Source organism: Gymnoscopelus braueri, assembly GCF_963280865.1.
Source record: "Gymnoscopelus braueri genome assembly, chromosome: 1".
NCBI classification, from domain to species: Eukaryota; Metazoa; Chordata; class Actinopteri; order Myctophiformes; family Myctophidae; genus Gymnoscopelus; species Gymnoscopelus braueri.
This window is the reverse complement of record NC_137603.1, coordinates 4,893,105-4,917,941: the sequence shown is the minus strand read 5'-3', so window position 1 is coordinate 4,917,941 and position 24,837 is coordinate 4,893,105. Positions and strand designations below refer to the sequence as shown.

Below are 24,837 nucleotides of genomic sequence, written 5' to 3'. Positions count from 1 at the left end.
TTCACCGACGCGTTTCAATGTTGTAGCGCCCTGCTTCTAAATTCCGCCGTTTTTCCGCAGTTTTTTTCTTTTCTTCACGCCGTTTGGTACCCCCCCCCCTAAGGTTGGCGCCCTGTGCTGCGCTGCTTTTATCCGTCAGATTGGGACGTTCACGGCATATTTTTGCACCATCACGGTGCGTTCATCATCGGTGACGAGTGCCTGTAACACAGCCAGCAGCGTGCTGCGTGTCAGGATTCGAGGCCACACTCACACAATCACGTGCAGCATGCGTCCCCTCCCCCTCCGCCTAATGGCTGTGTATGGGGCCGACGCGTGCTTTAGCGTGATTGTGTGAGTGTGGCTTCAGGAAGTAAATTCCTGTCCCAGCGGTCTCAGTTGTTGGTACGCGAGAGCGCTTCCCTTCGTCTGATGTGCCGCGCAGCATGCATTTTTACGACGCATGCGCACCTGCGCACCAGTTATGTGCACCCCTGATTATGTCTAACAACGGCACGCAACAACCCTGCAGCGCTTGCGCCGAGCGGTGCCAATGACACAGATAATGTCAATGCTAACACCTACGCCATGACCATCAAGTTGCACAACTTTTGGCAGCACAACCGACAGCCGTGGTTTAAGCACATCGAAACCCAGTTCTCTAACGTATCGAGACTATCTCTCCACCCAAAATATTTCATATGTACAGTATGGGGAATGACCCCACCTCACTTGTGACGTGGATACTTCTTTAACACATTGATTGCCTAGATCGAGTTAACTCGTTTTTAGAATCCATCGCTTGATTGCCTAGATCGAGTTAACTCGTTTTTAGGTCTTTTCATTGGTATAAGGTAGATTGCAATCTTCCACAACTTGTGTATTAATATTAAGCTTCTACGACAAAAGAAAAGTCACATGATCGTAAAAGTCACGTGATCTGAGCAAAACACTACAAACCCGGGTGCAGAGGCGCATTCCTTGTGGCATTCTAAACAAACAACCAGCAGAGACGTACAGAGAAAGAGAGCGAGAGACGGTGACTGAGACAAAGAAGGAGCGAGACAGACAGAGAACGAGGAGCGATCGAGAGAGAGAGAGAGAAAGTGTGTAGTTAGGAGAGGTGAGAGTAAGATAGATATATATACATATATATACCTATATATATTTATATAGTATAGTAGTAGGCGTACTGTTATTTACTAAAAGGAGTCGCTCGTCTTTAGGCGAATATGCCTGTGGGAAAGAAATGCAAGGCCAAACGGCTTCGTCGGAGGGACCCGACCCAACGAACAATTTTGGAGACCATGTCCTTCACTGCTCCCTCGGGACCACCACCACCACGACCTGTGGAGGAACCACCACGACCCATGGAGGACGAGGTGGCGTCTTTCACCGCTCCCCCGCGACCACCTTCACCACCTGGGGGATCCGCGGAGATAAAGGCGGAGATGAAGGCTCCCAATATCCCCGAGGGATCTGTGGTCGTGCAGCCATATCTGTCGGTGAAAGACATTTATGCCTTCACGTCCACAGAACCCTCGTCGCGACCACCTCCGCCATCGGGGGGAACGATTCAGTTTCGGGTCATTTTTTTTCATTTTCGGATTCGCTGGTAGCCCGAAACTGAAACGGTCCGCTCGATTGAAATGTTACGTTCAACTCTGGGTACACAGTATCTGAAAATGAAATATTGGCCCGAAACTGAAATTTCAATTTCACGTACACCGTCTTCAACTTCAGGGACGTCCGGTCTCACCACTAGGGGCAGTCACGTCACAAATCACGAAGTTGAAAATTCGGGTGCCCAAAGTTGAAGGTCGCCGCCCCCAATTTGCATTGACTCCGCCCACTGCCCGAAGCCCCGCCCAGTGCCCAAAGTTGAAGTTGAGGCTGAATTTCAACTTTAGGTCGAAATTACCCAAAGTTGAAGCCGAATTTCAACCTAAGTTCAAAATTGCCCCAAGTGGAAGTTGAAACTGAATTTTGACCTTAGGTCAAATTTGCTCAAAGTTGAAGCTCAAATGACCTGAAGTTGAAACTGTCCCCCTGGGGGGCCCTAAGGGCCCCGAAGCCCGAAAAAAGAACACAATGCTCTGTTGAGATGTGGGAACAATATATTGAAAGATTGGAGCGCAGAACTGTCAAATACTCTTGGTTCCCACAACCAAGAGTATTTTAGCCTTTAACTGGAGAACCTAGGCCCTAAAATGACCCCGGGAGAAAGTGCTGACCTTTACTGAATTTCTTCAGTTACATACTCTCCCAAGATGGAGGAACAACCTATTGCAATATAGGAACCCTAAGCCTTAACATGACCTTAGGAGGAAGTGCTGACCTTTACTGAATTTCTTCAGTTTCAGTTATTTTGACCACCTACTTTCAGATTTGGTCACCCTAACATGTGATCTTTAAGTGTTCGGCTTGGGTTCATCCCAAGGGCTAGGGGCTCCAGTGAAAGGCCTAAATACTCTCCCAAGATGGAGGAACAACATATTACAATATGGGAACCCTAGGCCTTTGTATGCCTGCAAGGGTCACTGTTTCAACTTCAGTTAATTTGATCGTCAACTTTCAACTTTGGGTCAGAAGTGCCCAAAACTGAAAGTTACAGCTAAAATGACCTGAAGTTGAAGCTGTCCCCCTGGGGACCCCTAAGGGCCCCGAAGCCCGAAAAAAGGACACAATAGTCTGTTGAGATGTGGGAACAATATATTGAAAGATTGGAGCGCAGATCTGTCGGGAAAAAAAATTTCTCTAATCAGACCAAGATGCACAGATGCTCTTTCAGGCTCCAGGTCTAACACCATCCCCCCCATTCTTGGCCTATGAGGATCATTTTTTTTTTCCTGACATATATGAGCTCCAGTGTTTCAATATATTGTTCCCACATCCCAATAAAGCGCTATGTCCTTCTTTAGGCCATCCAGGCCCTTACGGCCCCCCAGGGGGACAGCTTCAACTTCAGGTAATTTTACCACCTACTTTCAGATTTGGGCACCCTAACATGTGATCTTAAAGTGTTCGGCTTGGGTTCATCCCAAGGGCTAGGAGCTCCAGTGAAAGGCCTAAATACTCTCCCAAGATGGAGGATCAACATATTACAATATGGGAACCCTAGGCCTTTGTATGCCTGCAAGGGTCACTGTTTCAACTTCAGTTAATTTGATCGTCAACTTTCAACTTTGGGTCAGAAGTGCCCAAAACTGAAAGTTACAGCTAAAATGACCTGAAGTTGAAGCTGTCCCCCTGTGGACCCCTTAGGGCCCCGAAGCCCTAAAAAAGGACACAATGCTCTGTTGAGATGTGGGAACAATATATTGAAAGATTGGAGCGCAGATATGTCAGAAAAAAAAATGTCTCTAATCAGACCAAGATGCACAGATGCTCTTTCAGGCTCCAGGTCTAACACCATCCCCCATTCTTGGCCTATGAGGATCTTTTTTTTTTCCTGACATATATGAGCTCCAATGTTTCAATATATTGTTCCCACATCCAAATAAAGAACTGTGTCCTTCTTTGGGCCATCCAGGCCCTTACGGCCCCCCAGGGGGACAGCTTCAACTTCACTGTGTCCTTCTTTGGGCCACCCACGCCCTCAGGGGGCCCCACGGGAAAAGCTTCAGTTTCAGTTAATTTGACCACCTACTTTCAGATTTGGGCACCCTAACATGTGGTTTTTAAGTATTGGGCTTGGGGTCATCCTAGGGGCTAGGAGGTCCAGTGAAAGGCCTACATATTCTCCCAAGATGGAGGAACAACATATTGCAATATAGGAACCCTAGGCCTTAACATGACCTTAGGAGGAAGTGCTGACCTTTACTGATTTTTTCAGTTTCAGTTAATTTGACCACCTACTTTCAGATTTGGGCACCCTGACATGTGATCTTTCAGTGTTCGGCTTGGGGTCATTCCAAGGGCTAGGAGCTCCAGCGAATGGCCTAAATACTCTCCTAAGACGGAGGAACAACATATTACAATATGGGAACCCTAGGCCTTTGTATGCCTGCAAGGTTCACTGTTTCAACTTCAGCTAATTTGATCGTCAACTTTCAACTTTGGGTCAGAAGTGCCCAAAACTGAAAGTTAAAGCTAAAATGAGCTGAAGTTGAAGCTGTCCCCCTGGGGGCCCCTAAGGGCCCCGAAGCCCGAAAAAAGGACATAATACTCTGTTGAGATATGGGAACAATATATTGAAAGATTGGAGCACAGATCTGTCGGGGATAAAAATGTCTCTAATCACACCGAGATTCATAGATGCTGTTCCAGGCTCCAAGTCAAACACCATCCCATATTCTTGGGCTATTAGGATCATTTTTTTCCCCTGACATATATGAGCTCCAATGTTTCAATATATTGTTCCCACATCCCAATAAAGCACTGTGTCCTTCTTTGGGCCACCCAGGCCCTCAGGGGGCCCCACGGGAAAAGCTTCAGTTTCAGTTAATTTGACCACCTACTTTCAACTATAGGCACTTTTACATGTAGACTGATTACAAGTCAAACACCCTTCCCCCATTCTTGGGCTATTGGGATCATGTTTTTCCCCTGACAGATATGAGCTTCAACTATAAGCACTTTTACATGTAGACTGATCCAAAGTGGAAACGGTTGCCAGGGGGACATCTTAGGGCCTGGGGTTCTGATCTTTTGATGTATTGTTCCCACAACCAAGAAGAGTATTTTAGCCTCTTAACTGGAGGTCCTAGGCCCTAAAATGACCCTAGGAGGAATTGCTGACCTTTACTTTGGATTTCTTCAGTTTTAGTTAATTTGACCACCTACTTTCAGATTTGGGCACCCTAACATGTGATCTTTAAGTGTTCGGCTTGGGGTCATCCCAAGGGCTAGGAGCTCCAGCGAAAGGCCTAAATACTCTCCCAAGATGGAGGAACAACATATTACAATATAGGAACCCTAGGCCTTTGTATGCCTGCAAGGTTCACTGTTTCAACTTCAGCTAATTTGATCGTCAACTTTCAACTTTGGGTCAGAAGGGCCCAAAACTGAAAGTTAAAGCTAAAATTACCTGAAGTTGGAGCACAACCAATAAGAGTATTTTAGTCTTTAAATGGAGGCCCTAGGCCCTAAAATGACCTCAGGAGGAACCCCTGACCATTACTGAATGTCTTTATTTTTAATTATTTTGGCCACATACTTTCGGATTTAGGGACCCCAATTTGTAACCCATTCCCATTCCCTGATATATCTTAGAATGATGAATCCAATTTAATTTTGAACAATCTTTATTTTAATATTCATTACAACAAACAATATAAAAAAAATTGCCTCCTTCATGTCCGCCTTCTCTAAAATTATATGCTTGTAGAAAGAGGAACCTTCTCCGGCCCCGTCGTACAACAATGAACACCTCTTCCTCCTCCCCCTGCTCCTGCTGCTCCTCCTGCTCCTCCTCCTCCTCCTAAAGGGGGCGGAGTCATACGAGAAAACTTCAACTCCAGGCATTCTAGCCACAAGACTTCAGTTTCAGGCACTCTGGCCTTACAGGGGAAAGGGGGCAGAGCCATACGGGGATGTGGGCTGGAAGTAGGCGGGAAGCGGGCAAAGTGGGACCCCAATTTGTAACCCATTCCCATTCCCTGATATATCTTAGAATTATGAATTTTGAACAATCTTTATTTTGATATTCATTACAACAAATAATATAAAAAACAATTAGCCTCCTTGAGGTCTTCTAACATTAAACACTTGTAGTCTGAAGAACCTTCTCCGGCCCCGTACTTCGATAATGAACACCTCTTCCTCCTCCTCCTCCTCCTCCTCCTCCATCTCCATCTCCATCTCCATCTCCTCCTCCTGCCCCTCCTCCTGCCCCTGCTCCTCCTCCTCTTCCTCCTCCTCCTCTTCCTCCTCCTCCTCTTCCTCATCCTCCTCCTCCTCATCGGGATTGGGTGGGATGTTTTCCTTTTCCCCTTCATCAGGAGGGGGGCTGGAGTGGGGCTGGGAGGACTCTTCGCGACGCCGTTTGGCCGGTGGACTCTCTTCAGGTTCCATTCTGTACAGTTATGTACAGTTACAACTTGTCATATTAGTCAGATCCCCAAGAGTATATGAAAGCCATTTAAAATATTTATACTATTCTTACACAGCGGGGTGCTCCTTCCATTCCGACATCTCACTACTCCGACTAGTGGCTTCCGCGTGCGGTTAGGGTTAGGGTTAGGTCTAGGGTTAGTAACCGTCGGAAAGGCGACATGTCGGAAAGCCGACATGTAACCTTACACAGCTGCTCCCAAATAATTAATCACCAGCAGCGCAAAAGTAGGTCAAATCAATCAGCTGTCTTGTCAGTTGTCACGGCAGCAGCAAAGCCCCCTTTAAAGTTTAAACCATAGCATGATATATAGAATGGATCTTCAGACAAACTATTGAGATTGAAAAGCTTTCTTCATGTCTTCCTCACCTCAAAGTAAACGTTGGATTATTTCTTCAAATGACCAGAGCACAGGCAGCGGGCAGTATGAGGTAACATTCACGATCCAGGTCTCTATATTGGATGTGATTTCTCCATCGCAACTCTTTCCCATCAAACAAAGTAATCCAAACTCTCTTTCTTTTTCCTTTATGTATTCAGGGAAGCCCGTTGAGAGCAAGCTCTCTTTTTCAAGGACGCCCTGATGACAGCATATACAATACAATACATACATAATGAAAAACAATAACAAACATTTGAATCATATTACAGTGTCACAGATGCAAATAAACATAGAGTTACATGAAGCAGGTGCAATCACTATGTAGTGTGTCCTCGAGAAGCACCCTAAATGTCTCTATTGAGACCAATCGCACCCGTTTCAAGGGAATCCTGAAGTTTGTTCCATTTGTGTGGAGCTTAATACATGAAAGCAGTCTTTCCTTGTTCACTGCTCTTACGAGGACTGGTATATCTAATGTGGGTTTGTGAACGTGTTGAATGACCTGTAACCTTAGGTTTCAGAAGCGAGGATATGTACAAAGGAAGCTTTCCACACAAGGCCTTATAAATAAATAAAATACAATGTTGCTCTCTACACACTGTGAGAGATGGCCAACCCACTTTATCATATAAAATACAGTGATGGGTGAGATAATCATCGCCAGTAATAAAACGCAGGGCACTGTGGTAGACTGCATCAAGAGGCTTCAGTGTGGAGAGTGAAGCATGCATATACAATATATCCCCATAGTCAAAAACAGACATTATTACAGATTGAATTATAGTCTTTCTGCTGGAAAAATAAAAACAGGACCTGTTTCTATAGAGGAAACCTATTTGTCCTCTTAGTTTTTTGAGTAGGTTCTCGATATGAACCTTAAATGAGAGCTTGCATCTAGCCAAATGCCCAGGTATTTATAAAAAGGGACCAGCTCAATTAGTTCACCTTTCAGAGTATAAATACCAGTAAAGGGATTTAAATCTGGAGACCTAGTAAAAACCATGCATTTTGTTTTATTGGAGTTTAAAACAAGCTTGAGGTCAATTAGAGCCTGTTGAAACCTATTGAAGGCGGTCTGAACATTTGCAGTGGCCACTTCCAATGTTAGGCCAATACTGTATAAAATTGTGTCATCTGCGTAGAAATGGACATCCCAGTGCAGAGAAGGGAGTGCAATATTATTCACATACAGAGTGAATAAAAGGGGGCCCAAAATTGAACCCTGCGGGACACCTTTCCCAATTGCCAAGGAACTGGAACTAAAACCATCTGCAACAACAGCTTGAGTTCTACTCGTTAGATAGTTGGAAAACCATCTGACAGAGCAATTATCCAAGCCAATGTCCTCCTTCCTATCCCACAACTCTCCAGCCTCACCACACTGCACGAGCGAACAGTCTCAGGTGAAAACATGGATTATATTATTAACTGGTCATTAAACGCAATTGACAAAATGTTCTCAACCCGGCAATCTGGACCGGACGAGCCAATCTGCCCAGATGGGACTTATCTGGCTGGATACATGGGGGATTCGGACTACAAATGGCGAGTTCTGTGTTTGGAAGTCCTGTCGATCGAGGACATAGAAGATGTCTATCTGTTCATTGGTATGATAACAGGTTTCTTGCTGATTGGAGCGGGCATTGCACTTGTGTATCGAAAAACTGTCAAGAGAGCTGCCCTGGACGGAGCGGAGTCGAGCAGAGCGCTGGCTACTCAGACAGGTGTGTCTGAGCTGAAACGCGACTTGAATAACATCACCGAGTGGATCTCCAAACTGGACGTTAAGATGGGCAACATACAACATCATGGCACGTGCGGCGGACGAAGCCAGAGGCAACGCTTAGCGAGCCGCTGCTCTGCGCGGCGAACTGACCGCGCTGCGAGGCGATTTGACCATGATTAGAGCGGGCATAGACAGACTGGATGGCCCACTATAGTATAAATAGTAGACAAATTGTCTGCTTGGATTATTAGGATCAATTTGGACCCCCCCACACCAAAAAACCTGGACTTTTTCCCCCAGCGAAATACAGTGTGAATGTTGGCCACCCATCCAGACCACCCCCCCCCCCCCCCCAAGCCTACCCGTACCAACACCCACCCCCCCCCACCACCAGCGCTCATGGACACCTGGTGTTATGACTTTGGGTCGAAATCCATTCAAGGACTCTCTCCCACAGCCTTCCCACTCGCTCTGTTATCGCTCTACAACCGGCGTTCGCTCTTGACATCAGCTCAGAAGAGATTACTGGACTGGGTTAAAGCACCAAGGCCATATCCCAGGCTTCCATTTACACACACACACAAACACACAGTAACATATCCTGCACCACACGCCTTCGCGTCCTTGCTCCTCTCCCCACTCCCGCGCCCCTCCCCCCCTTCCAACCCACCAGGGCTCTTTTTTTTCACTCCCTCCATGCAATGCCTTACAAGGAGGCAGGGCATCGAGCAGTGCTTTTTGCCCATCCCATCCCACCCCCCCCCCCCCCCCAACTCACCTTCCCCTTTTTTTTCTTTTATGTATTCCAATGTTTGTCTGTCTATAATGTCCCCAATGTATTCAATTGTTTATCTGTCTGTTTCCCAATGTAATGTTATGTAGTATTACTGAAAATGTATTCCTCTGTTTGTCTGTCTGTTTCTTTGTGAGGACTGCGGATGAAAACTAGCATCTTTGCTAAATCCGGTGTATTTACGTCTTGACGTTCATTAATATGCATTGTCCTGTGCAAATAAACAAATGAATGAATGAATGGAGGCTAGCTTCTGTAATAAAATATAATGGTCCACAGTGTCAAACGCTTTAGAAAGATCAATAAAATGGCTGCACAGTGATGGTGATTATCTAGAGCAGTTAGTTTGTTATTTGTGTAAGTGTTGTAGCTGTCACCGTACTATGACCTGGTCTGAATCCTGACTGTTGGGGTTGGAGTATGTTATGTGTATTCAGAAAATAACGTAACTGGGAACTGACTAGGGATTCAAGGATCTTGGCTAGACAGCACAATTTTGAGATTGGGCAGTAATTATTTAAATCAGATTGATCACCACCTTTATGAAGTGGGATAACCTGAGCTTCTTTCCAGACTGTGGGAATTGCGCCTAAGGTAAGTGATAAATTAAAAATGTGGACAAGTGGTGCAGCAGTTATAAAAGCACTAAGACGCAGTAGATATGGGTTAAGATCATCTGCACCCTTAGACTTCTTAGTGCATATTTGTGAAAGTGCAGTTAAAACTTCTGAGTGTGTCACTGGTCTAAACGAAAAGCAGGGAGGGGACAAATTGAGTGAGTTTTCAGTGACTGAATTCCTGCCCTGATCTGATGGCGCCAGTCTGACAGCTTTAGCCTCGCGTGGCCAGACAATATCACACGACACACTGCGTGGATATTATATAGTCTGGTCCCTATCAACGATAGATTTTTTTTCCAAGGGGCGGTTACAAAAAGATCCAAACGGTCTCTATTGGTTAGACCTAAACCAATCAGAACAGTGCTTCCTTGTACGAACCAATCAGAGCAGTGCTTCCTTGTACGTCATTGCTCCAAATAAGGTGATAAGCCCGCCCACATCTGGATACTGGGCCCTGATTGGTCCCTCATGACTTGGGAGAGAAATGAAATCTCTATTGAGGGGGGCCAGACTTAATCTGCCGAGGGCTAAAGTGCGATGCAATTTTGCAAAGGCAGATTCGTCTGGAACCAGGCTATGACAGCTTGCCTATCAAATAGATTGCCAGATAATATAAAATGATGGTTAAAAGTATCACAAATATCTGATTTATTTAAAACAACCCCACTTTCACTGCTAATCTGTGTCGGGAGAGAGGAGGCAGGCCTAGCTTTTAATGATTTTATGACCTTCCAGAAACTAGCCGCATTACCTTGTGCCTTGTTGAAACTAGCTAAATAAAAATAAAAATAAACAATTTTGTACTGCTTATTTTGCTTGTTAAAGGCATGATTTTATTAAGACATGACAGCAATAGGGGTGGGACGATATGGAAATTTCATATCACGATAACTGTGGCCGAACATATCACGATATACGATATTATCACGATATTAGCGCGTTGCTTATGAAATTCTTAAAAATGTTTTTGCATTTATTCATTAATTCTGATGAAAAACACGACTACATTATGCTATTGTTAGTCACATTTATTCAACATTGGGTTTGGACACAGGTTTCACTTAGAGCAAAGGTATTAATAATATGTTACTCTCTACCTCCCCTACAGGCTGGTATTATAATATGTGACTCTCTACCTCCCCCTACAGGCTGGTATTATAATATGTTACTCTCTACCTCCCCCTACAGGCTGGTATTATAATATGTAACTCTCTACCTCCCCCTACATGCTGATATTATAATATGTTAAGTCCACGGAAATAATTAATTTAACTTGAAGTTTAAGGATGATTCAATTTTAATATAGTACAAGAATAGTGTAACTATCTGTAAAATATAACCCATTTATTTCATAAAATTATGTATTGGGTTATAGCCTATTTGTCTCAATATTTCTCACATTCAGCACTGGACTTCACTGACTGTAGGGGTCACATTAATCACATTAGAATCACAGATTAGAGATTATATGTATTTTCCCCTGTTTTCTGTATTTAACACTATTTAAAATATAGTATTTCTTAATTTTTAATAACCGACAGCGAGTCAGAGACAATATTTAGCCTATAAATGGTTCTGTATCAGCAATATGGAAAAAAACAAGAATATCTCAATTAAAAATATATTTCATAGAATAACCGAATATCATTTTAAAAATGGTTATGGGGCAGTGTATATATTTATATAGCCCTATTTGCTCCAAGCTGTTTTTTAAATAAAATATAGACTGTTGGAATAGGGTAGAATGACTCCTGTTCTTAACGAATTACCAAGATTTAATGAGAAAAAATACTTCTTTAGAAAAATGACTGACGGGCTGGGCTGGGCCTAATTTGTCAATTATGGGTCGAGCCAGGCTGAAATATTTAGGGGATATGAAAGCTCTAGTTTGAAGTGCTCATGTGGCCTTATAGTCGCTTCTTTTTGTTTTCATAGACCTGTGGTTGCTTATTTCTTGCCAAGGCTGGCAACACGGCTCATGGTCCAACCTGCGCTCTGGCCATTTAACATGGGGCCGATGTTTCGTTTCTAAGTCTAAGATTGCCTTTCAGTAAAACCACATTTGATAGACGTAAATATCACCTACATATTGCTGATTAGAGAGAATTTTATATTTTTGTAATCAGTTAATTATTTCCTGCATAATCAATGAATAAAACTGATGTGTAAAGTGGAGTATTGCATTGCAGATTCACAAATTGTCTTTTTTAAATAGATCACATCTTATATAAATACAATTGACACAAGGAATTGACACCCTTCCTTCTGCTGATTATAGTAAAATTAGAATCACAGAGATTTGTTGACAATAATAGCCTAGTAGAGAGAGGTGCGCACTTTGCGTCCTGTCTCCACAAAGCCAGTGCAGTGTCTGTGTGCACTACTGCACTTGGCGGGTGCTTTTAGAACCCACTGTCCCCCCTCCCAAAGCCGTACCCATGTGTGTGTGCAGAATAGCAATGTGGGGGATATAGCAACAACACGCCCACGGGCATGCCTCCACGAGCAAATAACGGTGTCGGCATAATGGGTGACGGGTAGAGCAGGTGCTAGAATAACATTTTGGGACAGGGCAGCTCCATTATCCGTATTTAACAGGTTTAGGGTAGGGTTTAGGCTGGAGGAGCTGCCGCTGAATAGCGCTCGTAGACTCAACGACGTGCATTCCATGTGAAACAAAGCATGCCTCCATTTTGCCCGATGGTCCTGGCTAACGCCTGGGACGATAACATCTCTTACGTGAGTAACAATGGCGGAGTGATCGTGCATACAAAATGAGTCGTTTTCTACAGCGTAAAAAGAGTTATAGGGGTTTTAGAGAAGGAGATAGAACGGAAGCGGATGGGCGCCATGTTTTTTGACACGATGATCCATCTGAACTATCCTTCTCAGAATCACCACGGGTGATTCCAGAGCTGCTCCAGCCCCTCCCGTGTGGAAAAAAATAAAAAAAAATAAAATACACCAAACACGGTTCAGACACCAAACACGGTTCAGGCACCAAAGCGCCACTCTGTGAAAACACGGTTCAGACCGTGTTTGGCACCCGATGTGTTAACACATGAAGAGATAAAGAGATTGAGTATAATTGTGATTAAATTAATATGTTTCTGTAGCGCCCCTACTCTGGTATAGTAGAGGCTGGCCCACTGGACTAGTTCTAGGTTCTGAGCAGTAGGGGTGAAATACTCACGAGGAGACTTCAGTACTTTCTAACACAGAACAGCTGCTGGCATATTTATTACACAAATACAGAATACAACAAAGCGTGAAACAGTATGTTTTTAAATTGAACATTAACCCCCAAAAATAAAATAAAATAGAGCTCTCTTGTTTGGAAAATCAAAAATAGAATAAAATAATGTCTTTGTATGATCTACCCGGGTAGTAAAGCAGACACTGGTGTGTACTGTATTCCTTATCCAAGGAATGAGAATCTTTGAATCCTGATTCAGTTCAGTTCAATACTTGCGAATCTGATGTATGTCAGTTAAGTCAGCTCAGTCAAGTTCAGTCAGTCACTCTGCAGAATCTCAGAACCAATGCAGCTGGCCACACTGCATCCAAACGCTCCTTCTGCAGGCTGTTTCTCACTGGGTTAGCTCGCCATCTCACTCAGCTTGGTTTGAAACCAGACTTCCACCAGGATCACAAAAACCAATCTGCACATAGCAGTACAGAATAGAAAGAATCAGTTATAATACTCTGTTTCTGTTATATCTCTTCCATATGGTACCATATTAACTTTTCTTTTAGAAATCAAATCAGTTACTCATTTTAAACCCATTACTCATGGATATGAATTATGAATACTGTTCAGTTCACACTGTGCTCCTTAAGTCTGTTAGACTTGAACATCAGTATTAATTGGCAAACAAAATTAATTGTTATTATTAACAGCTTCACCTTTTTCAAACATGACATCATAAATGCATGAAATAAAAGACATCCAGTAAAGGATTTTTATCTTTTTAAACTTAAATGATCACTTTTTAAGCAACATGAAATAAAATGAATTACACTTTTAACTGTATCAAATAAATAAATTAAATGCATAAATTGTTCCCTTTTAACAACATGACATGAGTAAAGTATTCCCTTTTAGCAGCATGACATGAATAAAGTTCTACTGTATTGGGCTGAACACAGTAACTTTAAGCAAAACATCTCTTTGATAAACACAAATAATACAAAGTTATCAAAATGTAAAATGTAAACTTTCTCCAACAACATCACAATACTCCAATTGGTTTTAGTATGAATTCTGAACACTATGTGTTGTTCTCTGACTAAATCCACTCATTGTAGTTAGCAAGATGGCTTCCTTCATGTGGCTAAGCTAAACAACAAACTTACTGGAGTTCTCAGCATGTGGCTAAGCTAAACAACAAACTTGTTCCCAGCAACCAGAACACAGTAAAACGTCACTGGAACCGGGCTCTCACAAGCAGCACTTGGTTTACTGCTCAGAGACTGCAACTCTGGTTAAGAATTTACCAGAGTTTTAGCTTAATTCTTTATATTTCAACAAACAGGCAGGAGCTCTCTCTGTCTGTCTTCACTCTAGAGAGGATCAGTGAAGAATGAATGGAGTGACAACGCAGATGCGCCCTCTACTGGTCAACATGTGTATAGGTGTTGATGTACATTTCAAGTTAACCCTTTAGTGACAGCAACATGCATCTGTGACACCATAAAATAACAACAGAATTAGTGACACCATATTCCATATGGGTTACATTTGTAATACAGTTTTGACCTGGTACTTAGCCTCCCTAGATGCAAATATGTTTTTAATTAAAGTTAATGGGGTCATGGACTCCTTCACCTAGATCTGTATTGTATAGGGCAATTACAATATGGAACACATTACCAACTATGATCACTGAAGCACTCAGTAAGGCAAGTTTTAAGAAACTCCTTTAAAGGTAGGGTAAGTGATATTTTTTGGTTAAAACAAAAAGTATTTTGTTAAAAGGTTAAAATACTATATTCTGATAGTAATCATTGCTATAGAGTGTTTTTTTCAGTAACAGATGTCTCCCTGTCTCTCCAGCTCTTTAATAAACAGAAAATCCATTTTTCGGTAGGTGTCAAAATCTCAGCCAATCAGGAGAAAGTACCCATTTTTAAGCTTAATTTGTATAGTGTTCCAGTTCAAATTTTGCATGCTCATTTCTTAGTGTCATCACTTCCAATTTCACTTGTTTAATCTAAATCCTGATTGAGTTCTCTGTCCTGGTTGGATAAAATTGGAAATGAAACTGAAACTGAAACGAAAATGCATATTCTGTTTAATAAAGAGCTGGAGAGACAAGGAGACTCCTAATACTGAACAAACACTCTATAGCAATGAGTACTATCAGAATATAGAGCTATTTAACAATTATTTTAACCAACGCAAATCACTTACCCTACCTTTAAAGACCCTAAAAGTTAAAGACTGGGTGCCGTGATTTTCAGTGATCCCCCCCCCCCCCCCCCCCCCCTAAAACATAATCATCAGGTATTATGGTTATACTAGGAGGAAGATTTTTTCAAAAAAGTGTACAGAAATTGTTAAAATTATGTTTTTATGTGGACACGCCTCCAGTTCATTAAGTATACCTGGTTCTCACCTTAGCACCTCCTCCACCACCTTAGCACCACCCACCTGTCCTAGTCCCTCCTCCTCCTCATGCCCACACCTGTTGTGTTATGATAATGAGGGGGAAGGTATGTTTTTATTATGTCACTAAAGCGCTGTTTCTCTATTGGCACGTTTGACCCTCAAGGTTTCAGCCTCCAGGTAGAAACTCAAATTAGTCAGAGAAGACATAAAACACCATAAAAACACCACCAGGGGGCTTAATGAAGTTCTATTAACCTCATAGACACATGAAAAACAGAAAAAGTGCAAAACCATGGCACCACCTCTTTAATTAACTGACCTGAATAACCTCGATGGAATGTACTTTGATGGATTGTTCATGCTTAGTTTTTACTCAACTTTTATTGTCTTGAAATGTTTTAGTAAGACTGTACATGTTTATTGTTTATTGTGTTGCGTTACATGTGATGTGTATTGTTATGTTTGTTGTGGACCCCAGGGAGAGTGGGATCCGAATGAATAAAGATTAAAGAGGGCAGTGTAGGAAAGGAAAAGTAGTTTACTTGCCCTGGATAGATAAAAACTGTAAAAACCTAATGAAGAGCAGAGACCAGTTATTGAAGCAATCATTCAAGTCTGGCCTGACCACAGATAGACAGCAATTTATACACGTCAGACATCAGGTAATACATTTTTAATCATTTTACATCAGTGTTATTAAGAGTGCAAAGGGAAATGGAAGAAAGGTTTGGCAATTCAATGATAAACTATTAGGCAGACAGAACAATCAAAACCGTAATGAGCTGCTACTAAATATTAATTGTACAGGTGAAAGATCCATATACCCTAGCATAAGTTTGATGTTTATTTTCTTGAACTCGGTTTGTGAGATTACACAACTTTTTAAACCGTTGTTGAACCACTTTCTATCCAGCCCTATTAATAGTGAACAACTTGTTTTAAACCTAGAACAAATCTCAGAGGCCGAAGTATCAAAAACATTATTTTACAGAGAATATAATTTTCAAGCCTTTTGACCATCAAAATATCACAGAAGGCAGCATTAACCCATTGAAACCGTGAGGACTTCAAAAAAATTGTAAAATACACAGACAATTAATTATCATTGAATTTCTGCTTCTATGTCTAGGTGGCACCTCGACCCATGATGGCCTTCTTAGTGTTTCTCTCTGGTTTCAAAAGCATTATATAACACTTTGGTCCAAACAGTGCCATCAAAAGGCCAAAACTAGATGCTAAAATAGCAAATACCTCCACAACATCTGCATATTTGCCTGGAGAGCTGATATATGCTGGGATGAAGGCTATCCACACGGCACAGAAGATCAACATGCTGAAAGTGATTAACTTGGCTTCATTGAAGTTGTCTGGAAGATTCCTTGCCATGAATGCTAGGATGAAACTGAGGAGTGCCAGTAAACCAATATAACCAAGTAACACAGCAAAACCAACTGTTGATCCCACTTCACACTCATAGACTATTTTATCACTGTGGTATTGTGTGTTCTTATGAGGAGTTGGTGAGGCAGACACAAGCCAGGCTGTGCAGATTATTGCCTGGATGGAAGTAAGAGCCAGAACTATTCCTCTCTGCTGCATGGCACCGAAAAACTTCATAATGTCTGCGCCCCCAGGCTTGGAGGCCTTGAACACAGCCAACACCACCATAGTCTTTACCAGGATACACGAGACACACAGCACAAAGCTGATCCCAAATACTGCATGCCTCAGCTGACATGTCCAGAGTATGGGACGACCAATGAACAAAAGTGAGCACAAGAAACACAGTTTGAGTGACAACAAAAGTTGGAAGCTGAGTTCTGAGTTGTTGGCGCGTACCATGGGTGTGTCCCGATGATAGATGAAGATTCCCATGATAATAGCACAGCTAAGTGTGCCTAGCAATGAGACGGCTGTCAAGGAGATACCCAGGGCCTCATGGTAGGAGAGGAACTCCATGCTCTTAGGGACACAGTGGTCACGCTGGGGACTGGACCAGAAGTCCTCTGGACAACTGGTGCACTCTGTAGAGTCTGACAAAGAGTAAAAGTTGCTATATCCTACTACCTACTATTAGTGCAGTTGGAAATTTTGCTTCACCGGCGGCTGCTGCCGATGCTTTTCACTACTTTCCGCTACTTCAGCAGCCATTGTTTCAATATGTTGTCTTCCACAATAGTATAGTCTCTCTCTCACTTTTGCCCTCCCAAGGTTGGGGGGGCACCAAATGCTAAAGCACTTAAATGCTCCATAAATGCTGCAGCACTTAAATTCCTTGCATTAAGCCAGCGCTGGTCACTGGCTCAGGAGCCTGAGCCAAATCATTAAAGAATGCCCTGGCTACATCTGGGCCAAATGTTGTGCTTATAGACACATTTGAACGAAAGAAGAGCCCGGACTGTTGGTATATTGATCTGAAAGCTTATGTTTTACTGATTGATTGATTGATTGCTTGATTGATTGTATACTTTTGCAAAAAAGAAAGCACAAAAAGTACAGTTCTATGCAAAAGGATGCTAAAAGTAGGGATGGGTATCGTTGGGATTTTTACGAGTCTGGTTCCGGTTTCGGTTCTGCTTTCTGGTTCCTAACGGTTCCATTTTTCGGTTCCAAAATGGTAAAAAAAAAAAAACGAGGTCAAATGTTTATTTGATAGGGATGCACAGAATGGAAAATACTTGGCCGAAAACCGAATGGCCGAAAATGTGTATTATTTTAAAATATATATGTATACATACAAATACATACAAATTGTACCATTGCTGTCATGGCTATGCCTCTGTTGTAGAGCTACATGATTATGGCAAAACTTATCATAACTTTAATTTGTCTATATATTGAGATCAGTTATTTAAAACATATGTATTCATTGTGTAGAATTATTTATTTACTATTGTGTAGTAATAAAATACAATATGTCTCAATATGCGGGAAGAATGTGCCTGGGCTCTGAGAGAAGCAGCAGCTCTATACTACAACGGTGTTTTACCGGATTTGTGATTTTTGATCAGATTGTGCTGTTTGTGTATGACTTCTAAACGCCTTTGTTTGAGTGGCTTTTAGCGTGTCTAGGATAGATTCTAGGAACAGATATGCAGAACTGAAATTACATATATTTGATGGGTACCCGGTACCCACCAGTTCTTATTCGGTTCCTACTTGGAAACCGAATTTCGATACCCAACCCTAGCTAAAAGGATTAAACCCCAAAAAACACTATGGCTTGTTTCCATTTGGGTCCTGTGTATTCAATTCATTGAAACATTTAACGACAAACACTAATACACAATACTATGCAAAACATCATAATAAAGGAGTAGTAATCAAAAAGGAAAATATGTTCAGTAAACAGTTCGGGGGGCATCTCTGTAACCTGACACACTTGTTTCACAGCGTACTTCCATCTGAGACTCCGGTAGCAGAATCGATGCAAGACAGCGTTTCATTTTTTTCAAGCTACTTGGCAGGTGATTGGATGATCCCGCCCCTAGCAGCCGCTGATTGGTTCGTACAGGCAGCGACCGGGTAGCTTTACTCCCTGAGCGATCCCGTATGCAGGGTGTATTGTGAAACTCAATACCGCCCCCATCTGGCTGACTCAGGTTAGCATTTCTGGTGATAGGCTTGGACTTTTTACAGCTTTACAACTCTTTTTTTATAGCTCTAGATATGAAGTAACAGTTGCAGTCCCAAGTCTCTAGTCTTCTAGTAGTTTGGGTGTGGAACTAGTAATGTAAACCTACCAGTCTGATTGCTGATCTCTCCCTCAGAACAAGCAATGCAGTCAAAGCAGCAGACAGGTTCTCCTTTCCTTCTGGCCACACGGGTTCCAGGGGAACAGCTCTCACTGCACACTGACCGAGGAGGCTACAGAGGAAAGTAACAATGATCAGTTTCAGTCTAAACTCAATTACATTCACATCATGAGCTCAACATGAGTTATTTTAGAAAGCTGAAATTACCTTTTTTGATTCAAAGTTCCAGGAGATTCTGTCTTCATCAAGGATGAATTCTTCATCTCCGGAGACTGACTTCCTGACCACACCTACATTGTGAATATTTTTGCTTCCATCAGGAAGCCACGCCCAGTTCAATATATCAAAGATTGGTAAAGCATCACCATTCTCATCAAATGATACAGGATCACCAACAAATGTGGTGAAGTTGACCTTTTCCAGGTAATAGAGAAGCTAGAAATAGTGATGAGCAGAATCATGAAGAGAAAGATAATTAAAAAAAAACTACTTAAGGGCCCTATTTTAAGTTAGTAAGTGGTTTTTACCTGCAGTTCATCAGGGCGGGAGGATGAGCATAGGTACTTGGGGTGCACCGGGGGTGGGGGGAGATGGGGTGGGAGGGCAATTTTGGACGGGGGTGGGGGGTCTTTATTTTTTATTTTTTTCTTCTATTTCCTTTTTCCTATTTCTTACTTAAATCAGCATATGACTCATTCCTCGCTTGGTTGCTGCTCCGCATTGTGTTGTTGCATAGTCCTCTCACGTAACACACACTCCCAAGTGGACTGGTCCACCCGGAACAGTCATTACTTCAATAAGACTAGATGGTAATGGTAAATAATCCAAACAGACCGGTGACAGTGGGAGGCTCCACCAAAATCATTTCATGGAATGTAGGGGGCCTGAACGGTCAGGTGAAACGGGCTAGAGTGTTCTCTCATTTAAAATACTTAAAAACTGACATCACATTCTTACAGGAAACACATCTGCGTACAATAGACCACCAAAGACTTAGTAGGCCCTGGATAGGTCATATTTTCCACTCTCGATTTAACTTCAAAACGAGAGACGCAGCTATTCTTATTAACAAAAAGGTAAATTTTACTCTTTCCAACACCATTTCTGATCCTAACGGACGCTATATTATTGTAACTGGATCTCTCTGTCATACTCCGGTGGTTCTCGTTAGTGTTTACGCCCCAAATTGGGATGATTTAGATTTCATGAAGAAACTTATATCATCAATTCCTGATTTACAAACTCATAAATTGATATTTGGAGGGGATATTAATTGTGTGATGGATCCCAGACTGGATAGATCTAGTCCCAGAACACTTACACCTTCTAAGATGTCTCTGGCCTTATCTACCTTTATGGATCAGTGTGGCTGTACTGACCCATGGAGAGCTACTCACCCAAAAGACAGGCAATACTCTTTCTATTCGCATGTTCATAAAACGTACTCTCGTATAGATTATTTTTTTATAGATAAAATACTTCTTTCTTCTGTCATTTCAACGGAACACTCTCCTATAGTTAACTCTGACCACTCCCCCGTCATACTCAATTTAAATTTCGCAGCTCAACATAAAGCGACTTATTCCTGGAAATTGGACTCCACATTTTTGTCTGATAGCACATTTTGTAATCTCATAGTTCGATCTATAGACCTTTTTGTGGAGACTAACAAAAACGAAGACACTAGCCCGTCTTTGCTATGGGAAACCCTTAAGGTGTTCCTTAGGGGTGAGATAATCTCTTACACTGCCCACACTAATAGGAAACTGAAAAAACGACAACAGGAATTAATGGAAGCTATATCCGACCTAGATCGTAAATGTTCCATATCACTATCCCCGGAACTGGCCAAAGAGAGACTCAGTCTTCAGACTGAGTTCAATCTTATGTCCACTAGGTACGCAGAAAAAATGTTGAGAGCTCAGGGAACAATATATGAACCTGGAGATAAAGCAGGACGCCTTCTCGCACACCAGCTGAAAAGCAGGATAGCCTCACGTCAAATTCCCCAAATTATGAATAAAGCAGGCTCAATAACAACCGACCTCCCCAACAAGGTAGATTACCACCAACACTTACTCAAGCCTCTATATCACTTATCCTTAAGAAGGACAAAGACCCAAATCTATGTAGTTCTTATCGCCCCATTTCCCTTCTTAATGTGGATGAAAAGATACTTGCAAAAGCCTTGGCTTGTAGACTTGAGACTATAGTACCAACCATAATATCTGATGACCAAACAGGATTTATAAAAAACCGACACTCATTTACAAACATACGAAGGGTTCTTAACAATATTCACTCCTCGGCTTCGCTGTCTAGTCCTGAGGTGGTTATTGCACTCGACGCCGAAAAAGCCTTTGACCGAGTTGAATGGGGTCATTTATTTTTTACTTAAAAAAAGTTTGGATTTGGCGAAAAATGTATTTCCTGGATACGGTTAATTTATACTTTTCCACAGGCACGAGTGTCCACCAATAACCAGATTTTTTTCCACTATCACGTGGCACAAGACAAGGATGTCCGATCTCTCCCCTCCTCTTCGCAATAGTTATTGAGCCTCTAGCACTTGCTCTTAAGGCTAACAAACTGTTTACAGGCATTAAAAGAGACGGAATTGAACACAAAGTATCCTTGTACGCAGACGATCTGCTCCTCTTTGTTTCGGACCCAATAAGATGTATTCCACATATTTTAAATACTCTTCAAGTATTTGGCACTTTCTCCGGGTACAAGTTGAACGTACAGAAAAGCGAATGCTTTCCTGTTAACCAATCGGCCAAAGTGATACCCCAATCCACAATTCCCTTTAATTTATCTAGCAAGTTCAAATACTTAGGAATTACTATTACTAACTCTATTCCCTCTCTCTGTGAGGAAAACTTTACGGTTTTAACAACAAAAGTAAAAACTGATTTACACCGATGGAACACCTTACCCCTTTCCCTTGCAAGCCGAGTGCAATCCATCAAAATGAATATACTCCCCAGATACCTGTACTTGTTTCAGTGCTTACCCATTTTTTTACCCAAACTGTTTTTTCGTCAATTGGACTCAGTAATTTTGAATTGTATATGGAGCGGGAAGACTCCAAGAGTATGTAAACCTCTACTTCAGAGGGAGAGATCAAAGGGGGGACTCGGTTTACCAAATTATCAGTCTTATTATTGGGCAGCAAACATGCACGAGATCGCACTCTGGATCTCAGATACAGAGGATGGTTGGTTTCAACTCGAATCTAACTCCTGTCATTCTTCGTCCTTAAAAGCTTTAGTATGCAGTAAACTCCCACTCAAACCTAGGCAGCACTCTTCTAATCCTTTTGTTATCTCAACCTTAAAAATTTGGCAACAAATTAGACAACACTTTGGCTGGACCTCTATATCTTTAGCAACACCGCTATGCAATAACCAACAATTTCAACCGGGAAAAACTGATGGGAGATTCTCCAGCTGGACTTTACAAGGGTTGTCTTGCCTAGGAGACTTCTATATGGACGACACATTTGCCAGTTTCACACAGCTACGCTCCACATTTAACCTTCAACACTCTGATCTATTCATATATTTTCAATTTCGTAACTTTGCTAGACACAATACTCTATCATTTCCACAGATTCCGCCGGCTTCGGGTATTGACCATATTCTACCAGCTACTCAATTGCCAAAAGGACACATTTCTTTTTTATATGAACTTTTATCGGCACCGACCCCTCCCGCATTGATTAAGATCAAGGCGGGGTGGGAATCTGAACTGGGCATCACTTTGTCAGACACATTCTGGGACGCCGCATTGAAAACTATTAATTCAGCCTCTTCTTGTGCGAGACTATGTCTCATCCAATTCAAAGTACTTCATAGGATACATTATAGCAAGGCTAGATTATCAAGAATATACCCAGATCTCTCTGATGCCTGTGACAGATGCTCTCAGGCACCAGCCGATCTGACTCATATGTTTTGGTCATGCCCAAGCCTGACGGAATACTGGAGATCTTTCTTTGATACTATTTCCAAAATATTAGCACTGAATGTGGACCCATCACCCTGCATTTCTATCTTTGGTGTCCCAGAAGAGGGGACCCGAATGAACACCAGACAAAAGAATATAGTTTCATTTGCTTCTTTAATTGCTCGTCGTCGAATCCTCCTCCTATGGAAAAACCACTTACCTCCTTCAAACGCATCCTGGCTGCGGGATATAATGTCATTTTTGAAACTTGAAAAGATTTTTTTTTGCTGTCCGCGGCTCTGTTGAAAACTTTTATAAACACTGGCAGCCTCTCATCTCCCCCTTAACGCACTACAGAATATTCCACTTGATTAGATGGAACATCTGAAATTTGGGGGTGTGGGATGTGAGGTACTTGCAACACATGAGGCGCACGCACCATTCGAGGACGAGTCAATATGCTGTTTTCACTCTTTCCCTTTATTTCTTTTCTCCTTTTTTTTCTTTTTTTTTTTTTTCCTTCTCTCCTTTTCTTTTTTCTCTTTCTCTCTCTTTCTTCTGTTCTTAGTGCTCTTTCTTCTAGTTCTCTTCTAGTTTTCCCTTCCTTCTTTTTTTAGTTTTAAGGGGTGGGGAGGTGGGTGGGGATGTTGGGAGGGGGTACTAGGAAGTACGGGGATAGCCGAAGGGGACATTAAAAAAAAAAAAAAAAACCCACAAGAAAGCACTGACCTTGAAACCACTGGTAAATCTACCAGTAAATGTAACTATGCGATGTCATGAACTGTGTATTCACATATATAGTCATGTGATGTATGTATCATTGCAAAATTGTGGAATAAAACTTTATTAAAAAAAAAAAAAAAAGGGCCCTATTTTGCACCCAAGTCATGCTACCCACTATTTGGGGATTTAGCATTGCACAAGGGGCCGAGTTGCCACCAGCCTTATCACTAAAACACCTGCGCTACCCCTTACATCACATAGGTGTGGTTTGGGTGTTACATTAATAAAAATCAGCGTGCCAGATGTCATTGCCTTTAAGAGCTGGCTGCCCTATGCCTTATGCTCAGTGCTAATGCTCTCTCCCTCTCTGCCCATCTCAGTCCGACATTGATTGCCTTGGAATAAAATATTTGAGATACAGAATTATCACTCACACATTGCTGGTTATAAAAAACTTAAAATGAAAACAATCACTTGTGTTCTAGATCACTTAAACTGAATGGTCTGGTGTTGTTATAGCAAACGCAGATCAGATGACAATTTATCTGTCTCGCCCCAAAACACGCTCGTCCGGGGTCAAATCCAGTGAGCTCGGTATGGTCACCACCAGCTATTCGTAAACGTAACCTCAGTAAAACTATGCCTAAACCTAACCTTATTCCTAAACGTAAACTCACTAAAACTATGCCTAAACCTAACCTTATTCCTACATTTTACCTGAGTAAAACTATGCCTAACCCAGTACCCTAAACTTATTCATTACCTTAACCTCAGTAAAACAAAACGAGGATACAAGAACCGCTGAGGGCGAGCGGTCCACACAAAAAATGGGGCGAATTTGTTTTGGGGTGACTTTTCCGGGTACCTTATTGAGGTTCTTATGTAATGTCGGACACATCCCGACGTTTGCATCATAAGCTGTGTTCTTAATGGCTGGGGTTTAAACAGCCATGACTACAGTTCCCAGCATGCTAAACTTCCCAAACTTAGTAGGTGCTCTTAGACGACCAATTGGGACAGCCTGTAATTGCTTAAGCCCCGCCCCCTCTGTGTTTCTTCTGGCAGAGCTTTAAACAGCCATAACTCCATTCCCCAGCATTATAAACGCCCCAAACTAGGTAGGTGCACTTAGACGGCAAATAGGGACGGGCTGTAATTGCTTGAGCCCTGCCCTCTCTTTGTTCCTATTGGCTGGCCTTTAAATAGCTAAAACTCCAGTTCCCAGTATGCTAAATGCTTCAA

The 24,837-nt window shown here is 42.1% G+C and overlaps 2 protein-coding genes across 2 annotated transcripts in view; one reads left to right on the top strand and one right to left on the bottom strand.

Annotated features, from left to right (window-relative positions):
* The window catches only part of LOC308089679 (uncharacterized protein), a 496,849-nt gene that overhangs the window by 378,525 nt on the left and 93,487 nt on the right, over positions 1 to 24,837 (top strand). The window lies entirely within an intron of this gene.
* LOC308082212 (extracellular calcium-sensing receptor-like) lies at positions 16,292 to 23,107 on the bottom strand (the record flags this gene model as incomplete). The annotated part of the gene is made up of 4 exons (XM_080423890.1): positions 16,292 to 17,199; positions 18,910 to 19,033; positions 19,129 to 19,356; positions 23,093 to 23,107. 4 exons carry the CDS (start codon positions 23,105 to 23,107, stop codon positions 16,292 to 16,294), a joined length of 1,275 nt encoding a protein of 424 aa, XP_080280016.1.